The sequence below is a fragment of the Sphaerodactylus townsendi genome, linkage group LG06 (genome assembly GCF_021028975.2).
Source record: "Sphaerodactylus townsendi isolate TG3544 linkage group LG06, MPM_Stown_v2.3, whole genome shotgun sequence".
Lineage (NCBI taxonomy): Eukaryota > Metazoa > Chordata > Lepidosauria > Squamata > Sphaerodactylidae > Sphaerodactylus > Sphaerodactylus townsendi.
Genome location: NC_059430.1, coordinates 44,343,453 through 44,368,048, shown reverse-complemented (window position 1 = coordinate 44,368,048; position 24,596 = coordinate 44,343,453). Strand labels below are relative to the sequence as shown.

The 24,596-nt window shown below is 40.1% G+C and overlaps 1 protein-coding gene across 4 annotated transcripts in view; it reads left to right on the top strand.

The window, feature by feature from the left end:
• Positions 1-24,596, top strand: part of LOC125434201 (solute carrier family 23 member 1-like) — a 51,008-nt gene that overhangs the window by 13,140 nt on the left and 13,272 nt on the right. For 3 of the 4 annotated variants that reach the window (XM_048499234.1, XM_048499232.1, XM_048499233.1), the window contains exons 3-9: positions 649-798; positions 4,499-4,561; positions 7,179-7,328; positions 8,401-8,558; positions 19,773-19,932; positions 21,643-21,824; positions 23,476-23,596. In XM_048499234.1, coding sequence (XP_048355191.1) covers positions 4,511-4,561; positions 7,179-7,328; positions 8,401-8,558; positions 19,773-19,932; positions 21,643-21,824; positions 23,476-23,596 — 822 coding nt within the window. In that variant the 5' untranslated portion in view covers positions 649-798; positions 4,499-4,510. The remainder of the gene's footprint in view (positions 1-648; positions 799-4,498; positions 4,562-7,178; positions 7,329-8,400; positions 8,559-19,772; positions 19,933-21,642; positions 21,825-23,475; positions 23,597-24,596) is intronic. The other variant, XM_048499235.1, reaches the window with a different exon arrangement.

Genomic DNA, 24,596 nt, shown 5'->3' with positions numbered 1-24,596 from the left:
TATTGAACGTTAAGATGTAACTGATGCATCAGAACTAAATACTCAGCTTAAATGACATCATGTGGCTTGAGATTACTGGGGTTGGACAGCATCAGTCACATTTCAATGTTAGGCAATAGATGAACTTCACAAATTTTTGTACTCCTATAGCTTATTCAAGCTTGAATGCTTTCTGACAAAATTTCTGTAGTTGATTCTCTTGAGTTTTTGTGTGTTGTGTTTGCTATGTTGTTCAAGTAAATGCTCAAAATCCATCATATGTAAAACTTGTCAATGCATATGTTCTTTTCTGATGTTGTAGTTTGGAGTGTCAGGACACCCTTTTAGTTTGTGCCTGGTAGTGACTTATTCAAACTTTGGCTGATTCTGCGTGGACCAAAAACAGCAGTGCGAAAACAGTCTAAACCCTTTTATACCATTTTACACCGTTTTACACCATTTTCACTCTGCTGTTTTTGGTCCATGTGGCATCTGCTTTAGAGAAACCAGAGGACATTCTAGTATAATAGGTTTAGGGGTTCCTCACCAGAACACACTAATCCAGCTACCAGAACTCAGTAGAACAGAATCCTGAAAAGTATTTTAGCCTTGTAGGTTTTTCCCCTCTGCTGCTTCTTTACACCAGGTTTCCTTTGATTACTATTCTAGGGGACCTCCTGCTAGACATTCCCTGAGGTTTTGAAAGTTTGGACTAGATTCTCCTCTTGCAGGATCTCAGAAGGTCATCCATAACTAAAGACTTCTACACCTTCTCTATAGGACCTTCCACTGTTATCTGTATCTGCAGAGGTTAAAAAGGTGAGTAGTTCAACCTCCCCCAAGACCAACCCTCCCTCTTTCCTACCTTCCTCTTCCCTCATTATATATTGATAGCAGGTGTGTCTGATAGTTTTCCAGTGGGTCCAGGCAGAGCAGGACTATATATTCTGGGTGGTTATCCATAGATGTCTGATTACCCTTTTGCTCTCAAGTTGCGTTTCTGTCCTCCCACCCCACCCTGAGGTTATGGTTTGGGATCCCACTTTAACAAAGCTCAACTATGTTTTGAGGTACATAGAATAAATGTGGGATGTGATAATTGTTGTGTCCGTTGTGAAGTCTGTTGGCAGACTTCAAATGAGGGTACTCCGGTGCCCATTTTGTGATGCACAGAAGTGTTAATGCCTGAATTGCCATCTATTTTGAAGAGGCTTCCTTTAATATCTGCATAGTAAGTTGATGTTGTAGTGATTTTCTCCAATACAATGGACTTCTTTCCACACAGTAACTAAAGGCTGAACAGGCATTAGCATCTCTCATGACAATTGCAGATACAAGGGGATGGTTGTGGGACAGTAAATTTGGAAAGAGAAGCGCAAATATTTTCATACATCTAGATATGTCAGTGCATATTGAAATGATTAGCTGCTTGAATTTCAGAAATTACAAAACCAGCAGAAGTGATTGGGATCACTCGATGTCCAGCAGTCCTAAAATGTCCTGAAATGAAATGCTCCAAAATAGTGGCTGAGCTAGAAGAGTTCAACACATAAACCTATGTCCATGAAGTCTGTACCCCATCTTCTCTGAAATACTGTTTCATCTAACAACTGAAGCATTAATTGAAAAATAATACCAGTAACTGGGTGGAATTTTGCTTCTGGTAATGCCATGGGTGGATTTTGCAATTTGCCTGACCAGTTTTGCTATTGATTTGCTATTGATTGATGCAAATTTATTCCCTTTATTGTTCTGCTCTCTCATTCTTCATTTGTTTCTCATCTGCATGATTCACAGGCTGAAGGGGTCCTTCAGTTCTCCAGGCAAGGAATTTATGACTTCTAGTTACATCTCAGTGAGTAGTTGTAGAAAAGGAAACCATGTATCATCCTTGTAGGAATCCATTTATACACTAGGAACTGAATATTCTCAGTCTTGTGACAGCATGGTAAACCATGGGTGAAATTTTTTCACTTGGCAATCTCATTTTCTTCAACAATTTATGCAAGGTTATTAATGTGGCCATAACATGTATTCTAGACAGGGCTGTGAATATGAAAAAAGCAAAATGTGAGAAGGGGATTCAAGAGAAAATTCCATGAGAAACTGAGTGTAACTTGCTTTCTTTGTGTGTGTGTGTTGTAAGCAAATTGCAAGCCCTGGGATCTCCAAAGACATGTGTATGAGAAACTGTTGGAGCGGGAGAGGTGGCTGAAAAAGACTCACAGTGGTTGGTGTGGAGCTTCAGAACTGTCGTTCCCATAAGTAACAAAACCAGAATAAATTATGCAAAATAGCAAAAATATCAGAATGAATTATACAAGAGGAATTATGCCTTTTAATTGCCTCATTCCAACAAGCACAAGCTGCATTCCTAACAGAACTTTCTCAGGAGTAAGCCCACCAGAATAGAATAAGACTTCTGAGCTGACCTGCTGATCTGCTAGGGTTGCCACTAGCTGACCTGCTAGTGTTGCCAACCTCCAGGTTGGGCCTGGAGACCTCCTGGGATTACAATTTATTTCCAGACTACAGAGATCAGTTCCCCTGAAGAAAATAGCTACTTTGGAAGGTGGACTCTATGGCATTGTTACTTGAGGAAGTCTGCCCTCTCCCTGTGCTCCTCCCACAAATCTCCAGAAGTTTTCAATTGTTGCCTTATTTAAATTGGGTTACTTACTTGCATGTGCAGTGTTGCCTTGCCAGTGATCTGAGGGCTGGGCAGCTGCCTTGCAGGCATGCCACTGCTGCATGTGTAGTGTCTGAGAGCCCAGTTACAGCGTGTAGAATACTAATGGGTATATTGTACATTTGTGGTGTCACTTCCTAGTTCACTATAACTATTTAATGTTTGTTCAGTGGTATCAGAGCATTAAGTACTGTGCAAAATACACTGAATCCCGTCCATTTATGAAATCATATGCTGGCATAAATTTTGATAGGCTTTAAAGTGCCACTGGACTTGTATTTTACATTCAGCATGTAAATTTTAAGACAGTACCTGCACATCATCACAAAAATGTTGGTTAGTTGAATGTCATCTGTGCAATAATAAGCAACCTTCTGATGAAATATGAAATGAAGCTTGGTTGTGCTTGCCTACAGATGTATGGCTGGAAAACTGGGTCAAATAACAAAATGAATCTCAACAAATTTAAAGTTCTGCATTTAGGCAGCAAAAATTTAATACGTAATTATTGGATGGAGAAAACATGTCTTGGGAGTAGTACATGTGAAAAGGATCTAGGAGTCTTTGTAGACCATTCACTGGACATAAGTTAGCAGTGTGATGTAATAGCTAAAAAGGCACATGTGATTTTGGACTACATCAACAGGAGTATAATGTCCAGATCATGTGAAGTGATGGTATCACTTTATTCTGTTACACACTGTGTCCAGTGAGAAGGGAATGCTATATATATTATAGTATATATACCCCACTAAACATTCCCTTCTCACTGGACACAGTATGTAACAGACTTCACTCTGTGATACACCTCTGAAGATGCCAGCCACAGGTGCAGGCGAAACGTTAGGAACAAGATCTACCACAGCCACACAGCCCAGAAAACCCACAACAACCAATTGTCAACAATCTTCCCTTTCACTTCTTGCTTTGCTAGAAGAATAACAGTCTGAAGCTGGAACCACTATTGCAGGACAAATAGTTCTGACTTAATGAGATTTATCAAAATTTATTCATTAATTTTTTAAAAATAATGATAATATTGGATGCTATTAAATTTACAAATTATAGAAAAAGGCCAGAAGCCAAGTGAACACAGTTAAGTCCAATAAAAATAGAAATACAGCAAAGAAATACATTCTCCACTGGTTCATTCTCCACTGATAATTTGGTTCATTCTCCACATGATAATTTTCATGCTGTATTATCAAGTGAGATGAAAAGATGTTTGAATTTTCCTTCCTCTCTTTCGTAGTAAGTGATAAATTTATACACACACACACACACACACACACACACAAATAGTACAATACATTTTCTAGAAGGTAGATGTCTGTTACTAAACTATGTGTTAATGTCCAGAAAACATTGCTGGTAAATGTCATTAGTTAATATCGATGGACATTTTGATATACTTTTAAAAATCTGTCGGCGTAGACAACTTTTTTCCCTTCTGTGTGGGCCTAAACGGCATCTAGCAACATCTAGGATTGGGAAGACAGCATGGGAGCAAGTGTTGAACCGACTCTTCCTCCAGTGGCATTGTTCTAGTCAAATTCAGAGCCTGTGTGGTGATACTGCAGTTGCAGATCTCTTGTGCAGCATACTGTTTCACCCTTGTGATCTTCTGTAATTGACTGGAGAGAGTGATTCCAGCGTGCTTGTACAGAGGAAATTCCTTTGCAATACTTCTCACATGAATGGCTGAAAATGAATTTTGCCCCCAAGCAGTCAGGCTTCTTTGGATTCTCTGCCGCTGCAGCTCATTCATGATTTGAAGCATGAGGTTTTTATTGAAAATCTTCTCTTTCCGTTTGCTCTGCTCTTTTACAGAAGTCACTGAAAATGCCGCTATCAGATAAAGATCCCAATGGACTTGACAACCCGAATTTTATAGTAAGTTTGTATCTACTTTTTAAATAACAGCCTCGTTTGTGAAACAAAATCTGAAGAGGGAGCAGAGAGGGGGACAATGTGAACAATATTCGTATATGTTTGTGATAAAGCAAGTGTCATAACACTAATTTTATTGGGGTATTAAAACTAGTTCTAAAATGCTTGTGCTTCTAGTTAAATAGTCATGTTTTGTTTATTGGATGTATCCTACAATACACTCCTAAGGAGAGCTGTTCCCTTCTAAGTCCCCTGAAGTCAGTATGCTTCAGGAGGGTGTAACTGCTGTTATTCTTTAACATTTGAAAAAATGGAGGGTGAAGAAGAACAAGTTATGCATATTATTCCACTATTATTTGTTCCATTGTTATCTGCTTAAAAAAAGAATCTTTGCTATAACTTGAAATTTCACCTTTACCCCAAATGATATTTGATCAACATTTTAAGGGTTTGGATAGCCGATAAAATAGTATACTGTATGTCTTATCCACGTACTTGTTTTTTCCATCCACCACCCTGCACTCCCTGCCTTCCATTCCCATTGAGTGCCAAACTAGACATGACAAGGAGATCTATACATGTATATGTGCATCTCACCACCCATGTCTAATACAGACATAGGGAGGGTCTATTGCTATTCAATTTATTATTACGTGAATCAAAATAACAAAAACATAGATTTAACTATTTTCCTACTAATCAGTATTAAGCAAACAAAGAAGCAAGTGCATATCATGTGATCTCTGAAGAACACTAAAGCAAATAATTCTCAATCAGCAGATGTTTTGTAGTGTGCCATCAAGTTGCCATTGACTTATGGAGACCCCATGGGATTTTCAATAAAGAGACATTTAGAGGTGAATTGCCACTGCCTGCCTCTGTGTGGGCTGAGAGAGTTCAGAGAGAACTGTGACTGGCTCAAACTCACCCAACAGGCTTCTTAGGGAGGAGTGAGGAATTGAACCTGGCTCTACAGATTAGAGTCTGCTGCTCTTAACCACTACACCACACTGGGTCTCAGCAGATGTTTTTTTAACCAGAAAAAGAAGTAAAAGGGAAACAAGTTACCTGGATGCTGAGTTTTGCATTACAATCAAACCATATGTTTTCCAGGGGAGGGGGAACACATTTCTGGCTCCCTGCTTCCCAGTTAGTAACAATATTTTAATTTTAAGGAAAGACAGTGTCAACAATATTATATTCTGTTGCATCTTTACAAATATATAGGGGAGACCCATCATATATAAAATGCTAAGATAAAACATTTCCAAGCCAATGTTTGAAAAACTATTTAAACGGTGCATTTACTGGATATTTATTGGTTCTCCGCTGCCCTCAAATAATTACTTACTATTCACATTCTCAATCAGATTTTCCAATTTTAACAATGATAAAAGAGCATAAGAAGAAGAGTTTGAATTTATACCCCCCCCCCTTTCTCTCCTGTAGGAGACTCAAAGGGGCTTACAATCTTCTTTCCCTTCCCCCCACACAACAAACACCCTGTGAAGTGGGTTGGGCTGAGAGAGCTCAGAAGAACTGTGACAAGCCCAAGGTCACCCTGCTGGCATGTGTTGGAGTGCACAGGCTAATCTAGTTCCCCAGATAAACCTCCACAACTCAAGTGGTAGACAGGGAATCAAACCCGGTTCTCCAGATTAAAGTGCACCTGCTCTTAACCACTATGACACTGCTGTTCCTTGTAGTTTAGGCTGTAGTTTATAAAATTGTGGTTTATTCAGGAACAATGTATTCTAGTTCATTATGAATAATTCCCAGAAGCTATCATATTAAGATATCATAGTATATCAATTTTGACTTTAATGTAAAGAATCATATTCACATACCAATCTATCAGTAGATTTTTTTTCCAAAAAAGGGCCTATTTTCTTTTTTACAATAAGTGAGTATGCCAGTGAAGAGGGCTAAACTTTACTTGTTACTCCACCTTATCTGATTTCTGTTTTCAGAATTTACCTTCCTGTTGTCCCCATACAAGAGGCTTAATGAGATGTTATTTACTGGGTGATGCTGCCCATTTCTACACACTACCCCCTGTTAAAGGCAGAGGATGTTTAATCTAGAACTGTTGGCAACCATAAGCAATTATTCATAGGTAATTGAGTGTAGAATTGCAACCAAAAATAAGACTTTTTTTGGTGGTGGCACCTTTTGAATTCTTCCCTAGTGCCTACTTTATTCTAATTTAAGCACCAGGCCAAAATATTTTAATTACACCATGCTTTTAACAGGATTGTCTGTTTTTATGATTTGTTTCTAGCCTGATTGTTTTATGCCTTGTGAATAATTTTCATGCCTGTGGTTTTTATGATTTTATTGTATTGTTTATTACCTTGTGAGATACCACACGTTGGTTTCTAGAGAAATGGCATATACACTACTTTAATAATTAAATAATTAGTATCGTAGGGAGCTGAGTTCTTGAAAATAATGTATGCAGGATTTATAAATAGTTCCCAGGGAAGTGAATAGTGGTGCCTTGTCATCCCATTCAAGCTCTAACTGCAGTTAGGAACAAGATCTACCAGACCACAGCCACACAGCCCGGAAAACCCACCACAACCAGTCTAACTGCAGTGTTTTGTCTTATCTCCTAAAGACTGATGATGGAGGGCATTACTGTAACTTCACTGATGCTGATGTCACAGCTGCAGGCAATGAAGAAAAGCAGAATCGTCTTACCAGCAAGCTTGCCTATTCAGTTACAGACACCCCACCTTGGTACCTCTGTATCTTCTTGGGAATTCAGGTAAGGCATTTATGGGTCCTTGGTGAGAGTTTGATGAGTCACAAGTAATAATTAAGTGCTATCAAGTTGCAACTGACTCATGGCCAGCTTTTCATGGGGTTTTCAAGGCAAGAGATGAGGTGAGGTAGTTTGCCATTGCCTTCTTCTAAAGTATGATGGAGTAAACAAAAATACAGGTGGTAATAAATAGCGATTCAGAGAAATGTATTTTGTAGAACTATGGAGAAGTTGCAGCCTTTTAAATAAAATACCAAATGTCAATCAGCAAAGAGATCCCCATCAGTGACAGTCCTATCAGGTTTCTGAGGTCCATCTTTTCTGTCAGCAATCATTATAAACTGGCGAAAGTAGTTTTTCAGACACTTTCCCAGCTAGTTCTGTTAAAAGTTGCTATGAACTACTTAAGGAATAAGGTCCCCCGTGCCTTTGTGTAGAAGACAACATTTCAGCTGTCTTTTGTTTGGAAGAGTATGCATGAGGACCCCTATCTGGAGTCTATTGGGATCTAAAATAATAACTTTGAACTATCACAGTCATTAGTCCATTCATGCCTAAATCTCTCCCTCTGCCATGAAATCGTTTAATTTTGGTGCAGCTCCTGCAGAAAGCATCAGCAACAGGGGGTGGTTGGCTGTAAGGAAAAAGAAAAATAACTATTTTAAAGAAAAGAAAGGAGGAGGGATGGGGGAGTAAGAAGAAAGGGAAGAAAAAAGGAAGAGGGGCGTAGATGTATCATATGCTCAACCATATGCTTGGTATTGCTGTTAGTACAAATGTGTATCACTATTGCCAAAGAGAAGGAAGTCGGATGCATGTTGCAGATACTTCATACTGGGCCAAATCCATCATGGCCAGGTATTATGGATTGATATGGGTTGGTTCAGTTCTGAGTCTAACATAGGCCTATCGTGGAAAACTAAGAAAGGACAGAATCAGTTGTTTATTGTTGTGGTCTTGACTTCACAAATATATGACTGCTTATGGAGTTTCTCTTTCTGTGAGTATTGTGGCTGTTTTACTCAATGAACTGACAGCACTTTCGCCAGACTGTTTTTCTTCCTCTGGTCGTTAGCACTACCTGACAGCGCTTGGAGGTCTTGTTGCCATTCCGCTCATCCTCTCCAGAGGGCTTTGCTTGGAGCATGATGTTCTGACCCAGAGCCACCTGATCAGCACCATCTTCTTTGTCTCAGGGATCTGTACTCTCCTCCAAGTCATCTTTGGAGTCAGGTAGGATAGCATCTTAGAAATATATTACAATTGCAAGGCAGCATTTATAAGTAACTGAAGTGGATGTGGTTACGTGGTGATGAAAGTTAGTAGCTTTATTTGTTGGAAGGACAACACTCAAGATGTTAACAAAATCAATAAGAGAATTATCTGTTTATTTCAATGGACTTGGGCTCAGGGATTTGATTGTGTTTTTGTTCCACCCTTCTTCCAAGGAGGTTCAGGGTGGGTACATGATTTTACCTTCCCTTTTTTGTCCTGACAATGACTCATGAAATAAATTAGGCTGGGAGAGAATTCATAGACCAGGGTCTCCCACTGAGTTTCATGGTCTGAGCAGGGATTCAAACACAGATCTCTCTAGTCCAAGTGCAACGTTTTAATTGCTACAGCACACTAGAAGCAAAGAATTGAAGAATCAATGGAGAATCCAAATTACTGTACTACGTTTAATATTTAGTATTCTGCCAAGGACAGTATTACATTGCTGCTATTAGAGACAAAATATTATTAGGTGAGTGCTGATACCTTGAAGGATAAACAAAGCAATATTTGTTATTGCAGAGATTTCGAGTTATTTTATTTCAGGCTTGGAGTAAGTTTTGTTGAAATAAGTATATATATTTCCAGGATTTTATTTCCATATTATTTCCAGGATTTTATTTCCATATTATTTCCATATCACACTTAATCTCTTCACTTTCTCTTGTCATTCTTATCCAGTTTTCTTCTCTATGGCTAATATTAATGAGATTTCTCATCAGAATGAGATTGTTATCTATCTTGAACTCCTGAGTGGTCAAGTTCCAGATTTTTTCTGGTACTGATCTAAACAACTAGTGTGAAAGATCATCTGCTGATGATTTCAGGAAGTATATCACATCTTATCTACCATTCCTAATTCATACTAAGTTGCTCATGGGTTTAAAGTGGAGGTGGGATATTGCCCACTTTCTGGCATCCAGGTTGCCAGATTGTTTTGTTTCTAATAACGTTGGGGTCATTTTGTGTGATCGCAGAAGCATACCAGTGTAGCAAGAGCATGCAAAAGAGCACCTGAGGACTCCAGCAGCACCTGAGAAAGGCTTCCTGTTCAGTGTTTAAAAGTTGTTGGAATGGGCATGAGAACAATGCCAGGGAGAATTTAACCTAATCTGGTGCCTGATGTAGGAATAATCCATTAATTAACATTCTCTGTGTTAGAAAAAGAACAACATTCACTCTTAACCTTTTGTTGGATTGTTAGCTTTCTAGAGGCCTATTCTTATATTGCAGTATTTTTTTCCTGTGGATTTCTTACTCTTCATTTTGTTGGATAATTTGTTGGATATTTTGGTGTAACTGGGGTGATAAGATTGATCCTCTTTGAGCCCATCTTCCTTTTCTATCACCCAAATATTTATTATTACTAAGTGTAACCAGAGGTCTGATTATCTCAGTGGTCACCTAATGTCTGCTGTAAACACTAGAGATGTATGGAATGTGAATGTTAGACTTTTCTGTAGATACAGTTTCCTCTACTAATTTGGTGAAATTTGGAGAAGGTGTTATAAAATCCTGTGTATGTCTGAATCTGTGTGCGTGCATGCAAGCACCTATAGCACTTTTAGTCTGTCCTCCAATATTTAAGAGAGATAAGAAATAGCCCATTAGAAAAAATACTTGTATCCATGCCTATGAAACTTGGATTTGCCTCTACCGGTGTGTTGGATTTTCTTTGAATGCAGGAATCGAAGATAATATTTTTACTCTAAATTAATCCAGTCTGGAATAAATGTGTACGAAGTATCAGTATATCCATAAACACTCAGTAAAGAATCAACCTATCACTTTTGCTATTTTAAAGTCACAATAGAGGTGCGTTAAATAGTTTTCCGTATTCTGGGAAAACAATGGCATTTCCTCAACGAATCTTTATATGGTTGTAACCAATTGCATTACTGTACAGATGCAGGAACTTGAGCCAGTTGTTTTTGTGGTTCTCTTATGTGTTTGCATATATAGCCTTTATGGAAACCAAATAATTTCAGTGTACCTGTACCAACAGATTGGCTTTTTCTTGCTTTCCCTCCTCCCATTTAATATACTGAATTCCCCAAAATTATGCTTCTGAAGCATAGGGCATTGAGGAACAGCATGAGGGTGCACTGATATAAATACATCCATTATAATGTATTATTCTTAATTCATAAATGTTTTGCTATATCATTTAACCATTCATTTACAAAATCAACAGCAAACTTTTTAAAAGGAGTAACATAAACCTCTGAACATTTTTTACCCCTCTTGTAAACCTCTTACATTATAATTGAGTTTTGAGCCATTTGTGCTGTTGTTATTATCTAACACCACCTGGAGGCTGGAAACCCTAGGCTAGTTGCTACAGTTTCTATAAAAGAGACTGTGATGTTTTCCCCATGGACAAAATATCCTGGGATAAGGAGGTGAAATATCCTGGTTCAGGCATCGTTTCTGGGCCTAACTTGGGGCCGCCGCAATTTCCCTTATCTTGCGACTTTAAAAAAAGATGAAATTGGCAGTTCCTTTGAAAAAGCCCATGCCGCTCCTGTTCCCATGCAAACACTGCGGGAGACGGGCCAGTTTATTTTTCTGGCTTCACCACCTGCTCTCCCCGCCCCTTAGCTACAGCCAATCAGAATGTCAGAAAAACGGAATCTACGTAAACTGTGTAAACATAAACGTTCATGTGGAAAATGAAAATGAACCAGGGGCTCATGCATAATTCACTGGATTTCTTCCTCCCAGCCTGAACGCACTGATGGGCAGCCATGAGAAAGGAGAAACCGAGATAAAAACACCCTGGGATATATGATCCCAGGTCTATCCCAGGATATTTTGTCCATGGGGAAACGCCAGAAAAAGGAGGAAAAACCCTAAGGAATAAATTATTTGATATGACTAAGCATCTCTCATAATTCAGCCTTTTGTAATCAGTTCAAAGCAGTAGGAGATGGACTGTTCTGAAAACAATTACCTGAAGCAAAATTTGCCCACAATAAGTAGAAAGTGATTGAGTGTGTTTTTGATCCTATTTTGATTTTTCATTTACTGTTTTTTCAGTGCTACATTAGTAAGCAGACCAGTGTGTTGATTAGAGTAGGCCCAGCTTCACCCTAGCCTATTTTCATATTTCTCACTGAAAATAGATTGGGGGCTGTTGCAATCTGCTCCTTAACTTTCATGTTTATTCCTTTAACTTAAGCACTACTAGTATATACTCGTGTATAAGTCGACCCGCATATAAGTCGAGGCACCTAATTTTACCACAAAAAACTGAGAAAACTTATTGACTCGCGTATAAGTCGAGGGTGGGAAATGCAGCATCGAGGCATCAGTAGGTTAAATGTTTTTGAATATTTATTTCGAAGAAAAACAGTAAACTGGCTCTGTAAGTGGAAAAGAGGGCCAACAAGAACAATATGGTATCAACAATAACTTTAAAAGTACAAAAACCTTAGCTCAACCAGCAACCAAGCTAAAACACAAGAGTTAAAATCCTTCAAAACTGGATTCCTCATCATCATCTGTATGTCCAAATGTAACCCAACTTAGATTTTAAGAGGGATATTATCAGAAATGAAAAATTACTATTAGCTTCCATTGTAAACAATGGGGATGGAACATCCCCTTTGGGGGTCAATAACTTTGGATCCCCTGACCCAAACTTCACCAAACCTGGCTGGTATCATAAAGAGACTCCCCTGATGAGACCAGCTAGGTTTGGTGAAGTTTGGTTCAGAGGGTCCAAAGTTATGGACCCTCAAAAGGTAACCCCATCTACTAATAGCTCCCATTGAAAACAATGGGGAATGGGGGCACCTCCTTTGGGGGTCCATAATTTTGGACCCCCTGAACCAAACGTTACCAAACTTGGCAGGTATCTTCAGGAGAGTCTTCTGAGGGTACCCTGAAATTTTGGTGCCGCTATCATAAAAACTGCGCCCCCTGCTGGCCGGTAAAGTAAAAACACACAAAAAATTTTAATGACCCGCATATAAGTCGAGGGGAGCTTTTTCAGCATTAAAAATGTGCTGAAAAATTCGACTTATACATGAGTATATACGGTAATTCAAAAAATTCTCCAAACAGCTCCAGAAACAATAATACTCCTGAGTTAGAATTTCTCTTTGGCACAAAAGTTAGAATCTTATTAAAGACATACAGCCTTCTCACAATTGATCTGGACAAATGCCCTTTGATTTGTATCTTTCTGCTCCTCTTCCTTCAATAACAGATATTTGTCTTTTCTTTTTAAAATTGATATTAAAAACTGATTTTGGGCACGAATGTACAGATTAGAGATACTTCCTAAAACAAACACATCAAGTCTGAATGTCAGGTGTGCTTCCTTATGCACTTGAGTATGAACTTTGTTGATCTGTGGCTGCCTGAAGCATTGGAAGTGTTAATTAAGGGGACAAGCCAGGTTCATGTTATGTATTTGCCTCAGGGTAAGAAATGTACCTGTGACTCATGTGATTGTTGAATAAAATGCAGTTTGGCCTATATTTTGATATATATGGGTGTGTGGATGCAGTTGTGCAAATTAAGCAGTATTGTAGGGAGAAAAGTCAACATGGCCATCCTGAAAGAAGGAAGCAGGCAGTACAGGAAGTTTACAGAGCTTGCTGGTGGGCAAAAAGGGGCAAACTTAAATTAAACAAAATAAAATTGACATGGAGTGCTGCTGCATTCCAGCGTCCCCAACAGAAGCAATTCCATGTCCAGTTTTGATAGGGCTTCTTTTAAACAGTATCATGAGACTTTCTTGAAGAAAGGAATAGCTTTAGTTTTTGTATGTGTCTTTGTTCTTGCCAGACTTCAAGAAAGGAAACAAAAAAAAAATAATTATACAAAATAACAATGTGTTTTTGCAGAAACAAAACCCTAAGCCATGGGCACAGATTCTCTTTGTTCAGAGTAAAGCAAGAGCCTACATTACTTTAGAGTTCATCTCCCCGCACCAGCCCAAGCAGCTTTCAACTTGACAATGGCCCTTTTGATTCTGCTCCAGGCTGGCTAATAGTGTTCGGAACTGCTCAGATGAATCTTCTAAAATAATTGTGTATTAAGTTACACAGAATGTCCCTGTGTTTAGCCATGTTTATGGAGTGTGGCAAGTGTGCCAGCAATTATTTAGAGGCCCAAGCAGAAGTTCCCAAGAAATCTCCCCCCCCCCACCCCCATGACTGTTCTTTGTGATTACCAGCTGTTTCTGCTGGGAACTGAATTTTTTTATTTTTAATTAACTTTTTATTAAAAGATTAAAACAAAATCTGGGAAAGTTGGCACAGATACTTTGAACTAAAATCCAGCCAAGAGAACTGCTACATTATTGATATAAATTCCGATCTATCTAAACAATAAGCAACATTTATAACATAAAACAGTTTTCTGGCCTTCAATACCTCCAATAAGGTGTATTGGGGCAGAGCTGAACAAAAACTCATTCTTTGGGTGTCCTATGTACTTTGTCAGTTTAACTTAAGATGCTGAAAACCCTCAACAGCCCACTCTGGTTTTAACAGATTTGCATGTGTAGTTTGGCTAATGCTGGTGTGTTCTTCTGGAAGATTAACTTTAGGATTGTGCAGTATCTTAAACTCAAGAGGTATCTGCTGGAGCATTATCACCACTGTAATTTTAAAAACTTATTTCAGACATAATGGGTGGGAAGAGGAAAAAAGAAACTAATCACACAGCAGATTTACAGATTTCTTCAAACTAGTAGCCATTCACAATGGAAGAGATAACAACTGATAATATACTATGAGGTGCCAAAAGGAGATAGAGGTAGTCCCAGGTAGAGTACCATCCAGAGATGGGATCCAACCAGTTCTCACCACTTCTCTAGAAGTGGTTACTAATTTTTTCTGAGTGCCGAGAAGGGGTTACTAAAGCAACCTCCCTGCCCAATAGGGACTGGAGGTGCGTGTGTGCGACGGCGCCACTGTTTGAATCCCATCACCATTGGAAAATGTTATTAAAATTTTTGAATCCCACCACATCTGTCTTCTTGCTACCAAAGAAGGCTCTGTGGGCTGTCAGAAATGGAATTTATTACATTAGTGTGCTTCAACCTGCCAACCAAATCCTCTCCTCCTTTTTTGGGTGAGCACACCTCCTTTCTTTTCTTGTTCTGTCAGAGCCAAATATTATGTCATGGATGTTACATAACCACTCTAGCATTATTACCCTAAGGCTCAGTTCTCCAGCACTCCTGTTAACATATAACTGCTATTTGATAAGTTTAGAAAGTTTTCATTTGCCACCTAAGGAGAAGAGAGAGAGGCCAAAGGCCCACAATAAGACACAGGACGACTATTTTGTGGAAGGAAACTGGCCACAGCCTATTTATTAGTTTTGCTGACTGAAGAGGTAGGAGCCCACTTTGGCCAGACTTAAGTGGTCAGGATATCATGGCTCTGCCTCTCTCCTCTCCCCACTCAGCCACCTCACCTGTCTGAGCCAGCCAAGCCTCTAGTGACCCTGCCCACCTGGGCACCGTGCAGCTGGCGCAGAGGTCAACCCTCGACCGCCTTTCCCATTCCCTGGCAGCAATGGTAGCCCTCCAGTAAGTTCCAGGCTGCGGTTTTAGCATTATAATCCAATTCATTTTTATTCTCAATACTTCCAAGTGGAGATCATTGGTACTAGAATCCAGTGACCATTGATGGCCTTGGATACCCATTCTGCTACAAAGACCATGGCAGTTCTTCCATTTGGGTTCCAAATCAGCATCCTTTACCTTTCCATCATTTTTGGTTCTTGAGAAGTCTGTGCCACGTGATGCCCTCCAGTGTTTCTTGGGATGGAGTCAAGTCTCCTCATTTTTATGCCACAGCATTGCCTATGCTGGGGAATTGATGATCATGCTATGGGGTGGGTGTGAGGGAGGGGGCATTGGATAGTACAGGAGCACTGGTCCAGTGCAGAAACTCCTCCTACTGTGAGAGTGCTCTCCCTAAAAGATATCTATCCCATTTGTTGCAAATTGGGGAGAGCCAATGCAGACGTTTTCTTAAGCCATGCTAGGGGACTAATCTATCCATGCGACAGAAGGCTATTGTGGAGTGAACCATTTCAAACTAAATAAAATTCTCTGCAAGCAGAAATTAACATAGCAAGAACTTTTCTCTTTGATGTGCCTGTTTGTACTTTCAAAGATTTTTTTTTAACATGGGAAAACTTCAAAATAACAGTTCAGCTGTTTTTGGATTGTTAAGGTTTACTTAGCTGCATGTGTTAATCCCTGTCCTAGGAGCAGCAAAATTATGAGCTGGTCATTTCTGGAAAGCCCCTGTGAACCCTTCCCCCTCTAAAGAATTCTGGAACAGTGCTGCTATAGTAGTGCTGATGGCCGGTGAGGCAGAGAAAGAAGAACACAGTAGCCATCTGGATTTTCCTTCTATGGTAGGAGAGACCACTGCTATCAATACACTCATCTGTTAAAGAGAGTGGGAAAAGTTGTATTTGGACTCTTGGTTTTGAGCTCTTTCATTGGCTGATAGAGCTACTGGCTCCGGAGCTAGATGAGCCATATGTTGTGAATATGTGTCCTATTTTATTCTTAGAACAGGCCCATTGAAAATAGCAGAAAGCTGGCCTGGTTTCTCCTAGTTTTCTTAATGAGGGAATGGGAATTTGATTCCAGGTCTCTCAGGTGTATATTTTCACTCTGGTTTTCAGTGCAAGGACGAAAATTAAGTTTGGTGCCAGCAAATTACAAAGCCATGATTTAAAAGTGTTTGACTACCGCCAACACTTGTGACAGCTAAACAAAACAAAAATATTACCTCATTGTAATGGAAGATTAGAGATAAGAAGAGAACATTTCTGAAATATATAGTTCCCCACATTCGGCCACCACAAATTAATGACTGATGTAACCTTTCCTTGTGGTTTTTGCCCTGATTGTCAACCAGGTGGGGGGAGGGGGATAATGAATACCTGAAGAAGTGATGTCTCACTATTTCCAGCAGAATTACTGAGTTTGTAGTTTGTAGCAAACAGTTCCTCCTTTGAAGTCTTGGGAACATTTTGTGCAGTAATATTCAATAATTTTCTGTTGCCATGGCCTATCTTGAGGTTGATCTTGAGATGAAAAGGCCTGTGGGCAGTCTCTTGATGACAAATATTAACTAGCCCTATGACATGAGTAAACTATGGTTAAGATGAAGGGTGTGCCAGATCCCCTCACTTTCCTTACTTCCTTAGGCAGGCTAAGCACTCTCTGACTGATCTGATCAGATTTCTCACCTTTTCTCAGGGACTCAGCTGGTATAGTATAGTATAATATGGTATAGTGTAATATGGTATAGTGTGCGGTGATTGAAAAGCTCTATTAAAGCACCAAAGAATGCTGAGGCAGATTCAACAAATAGAATTAAAATGTATTCAATAGATAAGATTAATATTAAATAGGCAGGAGGTAAATATATATAAGTTTAGCTTAGATATCAGTTTTCGTTTTGAGGCACTGGCACAGATCTTATTTAGGCTTTATTATGTTTCAGTTTCAATAGCTATTGTAGCAGTTTTTCTTAAGATGGTGCAGTTTGTTACTGATGTTTCTGTCTTATGGATTATTACAGATCTTAACAAGCTGGTACTTATTCACAGTGCATACTCACAACCTTGTCTTTGTTAACTACTCAAAACAAACATAAATCTCCCTCCTGAGGTAAACCTCAAAGCAAAACCCTAATACACCAGATGGGATCCACCTAGAATGTATAATCCCACATTAACTGGTTCAGGAATTATTATTCTTCCTCAAGATCTTTCCTATCTTTGTTTATATGTATGGCCATGTGGAAAGTCTCTACTGTTCCACCTTAGATTTGGCCCCTCAATAGACAACCAGTTCTCTTTTGCTAGATATTATTTGCTTTATCAGCTCAGGTCAACACTGTATAACCAGTCAGATTCTTCACACGGCTAAAATATGCCCTCAGAGCAGTTGCACCCCAGACTTCAGCCCCTCCAAACCCCCCCCCCCTCATTATGCCTGTGCTCACCAGTAAGGTTAGGACTGTGGGCAGTACAAGCTAATAATCAGAAACCAGAAGCTGAGCATCAAGATATGCACCATACTGTAATGAGAAACAACCCAGCATTTGCAGATTCAGAGATTCCCATGTCCTGCAAAAGCTCTCTCAAGCCTCCTATCCCTTTCTTTTTACCTTCCCATTGTCCAGTGTTCCTGCCCATGCTCATGGCATGGAGACCCTGCATCTGTGACAAATCTGTTGTGGAGAGGAGTCTCCACACCAAAAGCATGTTAATTGAGCATTGAGTCCTGATTGGAGAAGTGAACATGGCTAGGCAGGGGTGGGTGGGGGGAGGTCAAGGGAGTGCTTTCATTGAGAGAGAATCTCTATGCCTCAAGTAACCACAAGAATGGGTGTTTTCAAGTAGTATTGGCGGTCTCCCAGGATGTATCTCATGATACTTATATGACTGCATTTCACACAGTACTCACATCAACAATATCTACCTGCTTGGGAAAGTAGATTGGGGTGTTCCCCCCACCCCCAATTTTTTTTCCATTTTTCATTCATGGAAAAATGGGATATTCTGACACTGGGAGAAATTGTTTGGATCTTATGAAACAAATAACTACAGTGCAGTTTTTACACGCTGTAACAATGGGAAGGTTCATGTTCTTTCCATACCAGGTCATTATGATACAGTCATAAGGGAGGATTGAGGCTCTGCTAGGATGCAAGCATGCAGATGCTGGATTTAATTACAGAACTCCCCAGGAGCAAGGAAGTGAAATCCCATAAATGCAATTGCACTTGGCCACTGAAACAAAGCTGTTTGGTGTCTTAATCTCTGCAGACGGTCTCAAAAATCCCACAGCAAACGAGATAAGTGAAGAAGGAGATAAGTGGTTAAATAGAGCTAATCTGCCATTCTTGGATCCAATCACAAGTGTCACCAAAACTACCTGTAATTAAATTTTGGTGGTCCTTTGGTTTTTTTCTCAAAATGTCCTTGAGGCTATGATTTGTATATGAGCAGGAGCAGATGTTTCCCCTGTGACCGGCCCCCTGGGAATGTTCCCTACCATCTGCATTTACCCCTGTGGCACCAGCATTCTGTTTCCATTTGTGGAAAATGAGCATAGGTTAATACAGTTTCACCATTGACATGGAAGAGTAGAGGGCAGGTAGGCAAGAGATGTTTGGGGATGACAACAACTGATAAGGGAAGGGCCAAGTATTCTCCCTTCCTTTTCTGGTACAGATTGCCCTCTTGCTAGGGAGGCTGGGGCTTTATTACATGCAGCTTCAGTGCCAGAAGTAGTTTGATGGAGATAAACAATGGCAGGTAACTGCCATCTATCTGAAAACCTTAAGGCGATGTCCCATTATTATTATTTGTTACTATTTATTTCATTTCAGAAATGAATGATATTAGACATCAGAAAAACTGAACAGGGTGGGGAAGAAAAATGGCAAAAGAGAGGAGGGAGGCCATTTAGATTGTGTGTGTGTGTGGGAGAAATCTAAAAAGCAGGTCTTCTGATGGGTACTAGCACCTCTAGTGTCCCTGTAAGTTGTAACTGCATGGTCATATGTGACAATCTGCACATCCTTTTTTACATTTGTAATGTTTGAAGCAGTATCAAAGCAGTATGCAGGAAGAAATTTAAAGCTAATAACTGTAGTGCGAAACAGTAGAGACTTGGTCTGTTTCCTAAAAGCCTTTGAAGAATTATGTCCATTTGATGTCATCTGTTGATGTCCCTCAACACTTCAATTCCCAAGGCTTGTTGTTAATTGTAATCTGTAGCCTAGGACCCTTTTGAGTTTTTTCATGTTACATATATTATTTTTCTTTGCTATATCTATCCATGTAAATCTATGTAGACATTGTTGTCCACCTTCTCTCACATTTTGTCTTTTCTATCTTTCCTCTTCTCTTTGCATTCTCTTCAAGATATTTGTGGCGGTACAACTTAAAGAAGATCACTGAGGTGATCCATTCCATTACCATGCTATTCCATTACCATGTCAGCAAATTTAACATGTGTAAAGTTATATTTTGTTATGTTATATTATCTCATTGTTATATACTTATATTTTCTATTTGTATTTTACTTGTATCAGGGTATAATTCGTCTTGTCCTGAAAACCCAGAGTCTCACCAGTGTCTCCTCCCTCTCCCTTCTGCCTCATACAGGCTACCTATTCTACAAGGAGGGACTTTTGCTTTCTTGACTCCTTCGCTGTCTATGCTCGCTCTCCCTGACTGGAAATGCCCTAAATGGACCCAAAATGCCACTCAAGTGGATGCTACTTCACCAGAATTTATTGAGGTCTGGCAGAAACGGATGCGAGAGGTAACCCTGGGGAAAGTTTCAGGAATTCTTTTTTCTTTTTCTAAACAGTGGGGCCTTCTTTAGCTTCTTCTCCAAAAGATACAGCAGGGATACATTTGGCATCCAAAAATACTTTTGATTAGCTGCATTCTGATAAGCTGGTGCCTGAATGTGGAACCAGTTTTTCTGTTGCCAGAATCTTGTGCTTACCACTCGTTCACCTATTACATTTTTGTTTTGTCCTTCCTTCAAAGGGCCAGGGTGGCCTATATTGGTATCTCCTTCTCTTTTTATACCCACATCTATGTAAGGTGGCTTAAGGTGAGGGAAAATGGTTGGCCTAGGATCACCCTGTGAGATTTGTGGTTCAATAGACTTTCAACTTGGATCTCTCCGATCTTAATTCAGTGCTCCAAAGCCTTTTGGCTCCATTCTATATTGCTCCTGTAATATTTCAAGTCTGAGATCACATAGGAGGAGCCATGACTATAGCTACTAACAAACTCTAGCCGTTCACCGCTGGTCTGAACAAAAGTCTCTCGCTTTTTCTGTTTCTTGTTTCGTTATAACCCTATTAGGATTGGAGCCTTTTTATGTGATGAGTTTATTCCAGTGTACCTGGGCACCTATTTGGATTGAACTTCTCATAGAGCTAATTTCTTTCAGCCGAAATGAATACGTTATTTCAGATGTTACATTTGTGTCATGGAAGCCACTGAAAAACAGAACTGTGTCTAAGAGACAAGATGTTTGTGTAGTCATGGCTCCCCCATGTGGGGGCTGCAATTCTAACAGCACTAGTGAATCTTAATGTTTTTAGTGGGCTGATTAAAATAGTCACACTCACCAGGACAGTCACTTCAGACAAATGGTCCAGGCCTCCATGACCTGTTGATCCAGGAACCTCCTTCTCACTCTCTTCTCTTGCCCTAAAGTTTGGCCAGTGGTTTTTTTCTGGAACAGCCTCCTGGAGGTATTGAGAAAATCTCCCACCATGCCTTCTTTCTCCAATCTGCATTTTGCTGCCTTTGCGGGTTTGTGGGGGTTCTCCAGGGAATCTTTCTTTGGAATGTCTTTTTTTTTTTTTGCTACTGCCATGAGTGACTACCAGTAAACCGCTGGTCAAAAGTGGAATGTACGAGTAGTGAAATGTAAAAGTCTCAGCTACCCAGGGGCAGGGCGGGGCAGGGCGGGGTGGAGCGGGCAGCAAGTGTTCCTATTCTGTGTGCTTCTTTCCCATTTGGGTTTTGGTGTAGGCACATACATGTGACATACATGGAGAGTACTTTATGAGCAACTATCCATAAATCTCAGGTGGGCCTGAGCGTGGGCGGCGGAAGCTGCCATCAGTCACTTCTCCCACCTTCAGAGATGGAGGCACGCTGGGGCAATGTGCATCACTGACTGGCCAGCCCCTTGGCGGCACTCTGTGTGAAGTTTATCAATAGTCACTTGTGGAAGTGGAGCTGGACCAAGATCACCTAGCAGGTTTCCATGGCAGGGTAGGGATTTGTACCTGCGTTTCCCAGATCCTAGTCTCACATATCCTAGTAGTCTTAACCACTACATCACACACTGCCTCTCTATTTGCACAATGGCAGTGACCCAAATTCATGGGTGATTTTTTTAAGGCTCCAGTACTGAAGAGGAAGGAGCAGAGCAACAGCTAGAAGGAACGATAGTGTGAAACATGCTTATGACCAATTTAAAGCTCTGCTGTTTTTGTTTCAGTTGCAGGGAGCAATCATGGTCGCTTCCTGCTTCCAAATCTTTGTTGGCTTTTCTGGCCTCATTGGATTTCTGATGCGGTTCATTGGCCCTCTGACAATCGCCCCGACCATCTCGCTGGTGGCCCTGCCTCTCTTTGAATCAGCAGGGGATGATGCAGGATCACACTGGGGCATAGCAGCCATGTAAGTGTTTGGCCTCCCTTTTAAAGTAACAAAATAATAAAGAACAAAACAGTCTAATTTTTCTGCTCATCTATCCATCTTGTATTGTCGAAGGCTTTCATGGCTGGAATTAACTGGCTGTTGTGGGTTTTCCAGGCTGTGTGGCCTGGTAGTTTTTGTTCCTAATGTTTCACCTATGTCAGCCATAGATGCAGGCAAAACATAAGGAGCAAAAACTACCAGACCATGGCCACACAACTCAGAAAACCCACAACAGCCATATCTATCTTGTCTTTATTGAGATAATTGGAGAACAACTCAGTGATTACTGGTATTTGTGTACACACACATGCATGTATAGATCACTGCATTTATGGATTAACTGGAGTTAAATTTTCAATTTCACTTGTTCCTAACTGCTGACACAGCGTATCTTTGCCATAATGTTACAATTTGAGATGAAATTGGCAAAGCTTATACAATTGACCTGCCTTGTGTCTACGGCCTGATGTTACATCACTATTGCAACATGGCAGAGAGAATTTTTAAAAAATCCTTTAAAAACGGAGGAGGAAGGGGAGAGGGAGGAGAAAGTGTATGAAGGGGAGGCTGGGTGACTACTTGGGGCCAGGTGTTTGGTGGGATGGAGAAATAAAGACCATTTCAATATGATCTCTCACTTAAAGGGAGCTGGCTCAGAAATGGATACAAATAAATTTCTGTAAATATGCTAGGGAAAACAACAGAAGAAAAATGAAGGAAAAAATTTCCAGAACCAAACAAAGAAAAAAACATGTTGATTGAAAAGAAAAAAGCATAGCATTTGGTGGCAAGAAAATTGTAAACAACTCATGCAGAAAAGGCCTACTATACCTTTAACTGCAAGACTTCATTCAGACCTTACATCAATCTGGGATGAGCACAAGCCCAAATTATTGCATGCATTCTTGCCCCCTGAGCATGATGAAAGAAATACAAATGCAAGTGTGTATATGAACCAGAGCTAGCTTCCTTCCTCTACCCCCAATTAGGATGTTTACCTTCACTGAATTGTGATTACAATCCTAGTTTATGTGGTGAAAACTCCAGTTAACCCATATCCCTGTATTTGTATACCAGGGTTTGTTTTCAACCTGGATTTCTTCCTTATGCTTTATGCTTGGTTTGTGCACATCTTTATGCTTGGTTTGTGCACATCTTGGTTTGTGCACATGCTTGGTTTGTGCACAACCAAGTATTGGTTGAATATGATGTCTGAATGCAACTCAAATGGTCATAAGAAACAGCAAATAGCCTTGCTAGAAGCAAAACAGACTATCTTCCGAAAAATACAAAACCCTTGTCCAAAGGACTGTGATATCCCACATAACTCCCATTGCAGTGTGTAGCATTTAGAAGTGCGCAAATAGATTCAAGTATCTCACCCAGTGATTTGAATATCCTTTTTTCACAGTGTGGAAGACAACAGTATGAAATGGAGCAGGGGGTGGGGCGGAGGCAAGAACTCTTACCAGAGCTCTGTGTAAGTGTGCAGTGCAAGCAAAAACAGCCAAGCCAGCACCTACACTCAGATTAATCCTCTGTGTAAGCAAATGTTAGACTCTGAATCAGGGTGTGTGTTACCACAAGACATGCAGAGGATTTTTATTTATTTATTTCCTTGTTACTTTAGAACCATTTTCTTCATAGTCCTGTTCTCTCAGTACCTGAAAAATATGCCTGTTCCAGTGCCAGTTTACAAGAGAAGTAGGAAATGCCAGTTCTCCAAGATGTACCTCTTCCAGATCTTCCCCGTGAGTTGCTTCTTTTGGATTTTGAGTGACCAGATTGCTCGATGAAAGATGCTTTCATTGCATCCAGAGAAAACCCAGTTTCTCAACTAGTAATGAGGATATGAAATAAGTTTTCTTTTGGTGGGAGTTTTAACTAAAGAATGTTTCATAAGAGAGCGTGCCACTTGACTGGAATATTATCTCCTTCATTCCCATTTTGAGTGGCATTTGCCCTCTCCATCTGTCACTCATTTGTTACCCCCTTCTTTGTTCATAGTCTTCCCACCCCCTGCATTTCTCAGTTGAACATAAAAACCCCTGAGTAACCCAATTTTATCTGAGCTTGGAAGCAGAGTTGACCACAGTCAGTACTTGGATGGGAAACCGCAAGGAAGGCAGAGGAAGTTAAAAGCCAACCACTTCTGTTCTCTTGCCCCCAAACCCATGGTCCTGGGGTTGCCAAGAGTCAGTGACAATTTGAAGGCAAAAATTATTACTATTTATTCTTTGAAGTGCAGCATGGTGGAAAGAAGAACTTTGAGCTGTATTACAGGAAAGGACTGGCGTTGGAGAATCTTTGTGTGGCATGACCCTGGTGCTTCAGTCTCACAGATAGTCCTGCCTGCCAGCAAACATCACTGGTGTGGCCAAGGCATATTGGCACGCTATGTGAAGCAGATTGCACAGACAAGTTGAGCATTGGTATGCAGATAAGATTGACATACCCCAGGGCTTCATATTATGTAGGCTTTCTTGATTCCTTGGTATCAGGATACAAAATATTTTTTCTGTTCCTGCTCCAATCATGGCATAATTCCTATCAAATGTAGCTCAAACCCAGTGAACTGTACATTATGGTAATTAATTCTTTGAGTAACCCTACACTTAGTTATTATTCAGTTTGTCATTTCTTGCTTTTATATCGGGCTTATATTGATGTCCTATCACCAAGTCCATCCCTGTCTTGCTACAGCACTGTGTGTTTCCACTATATCTTTCCATTATTACTTGCAAAGACACA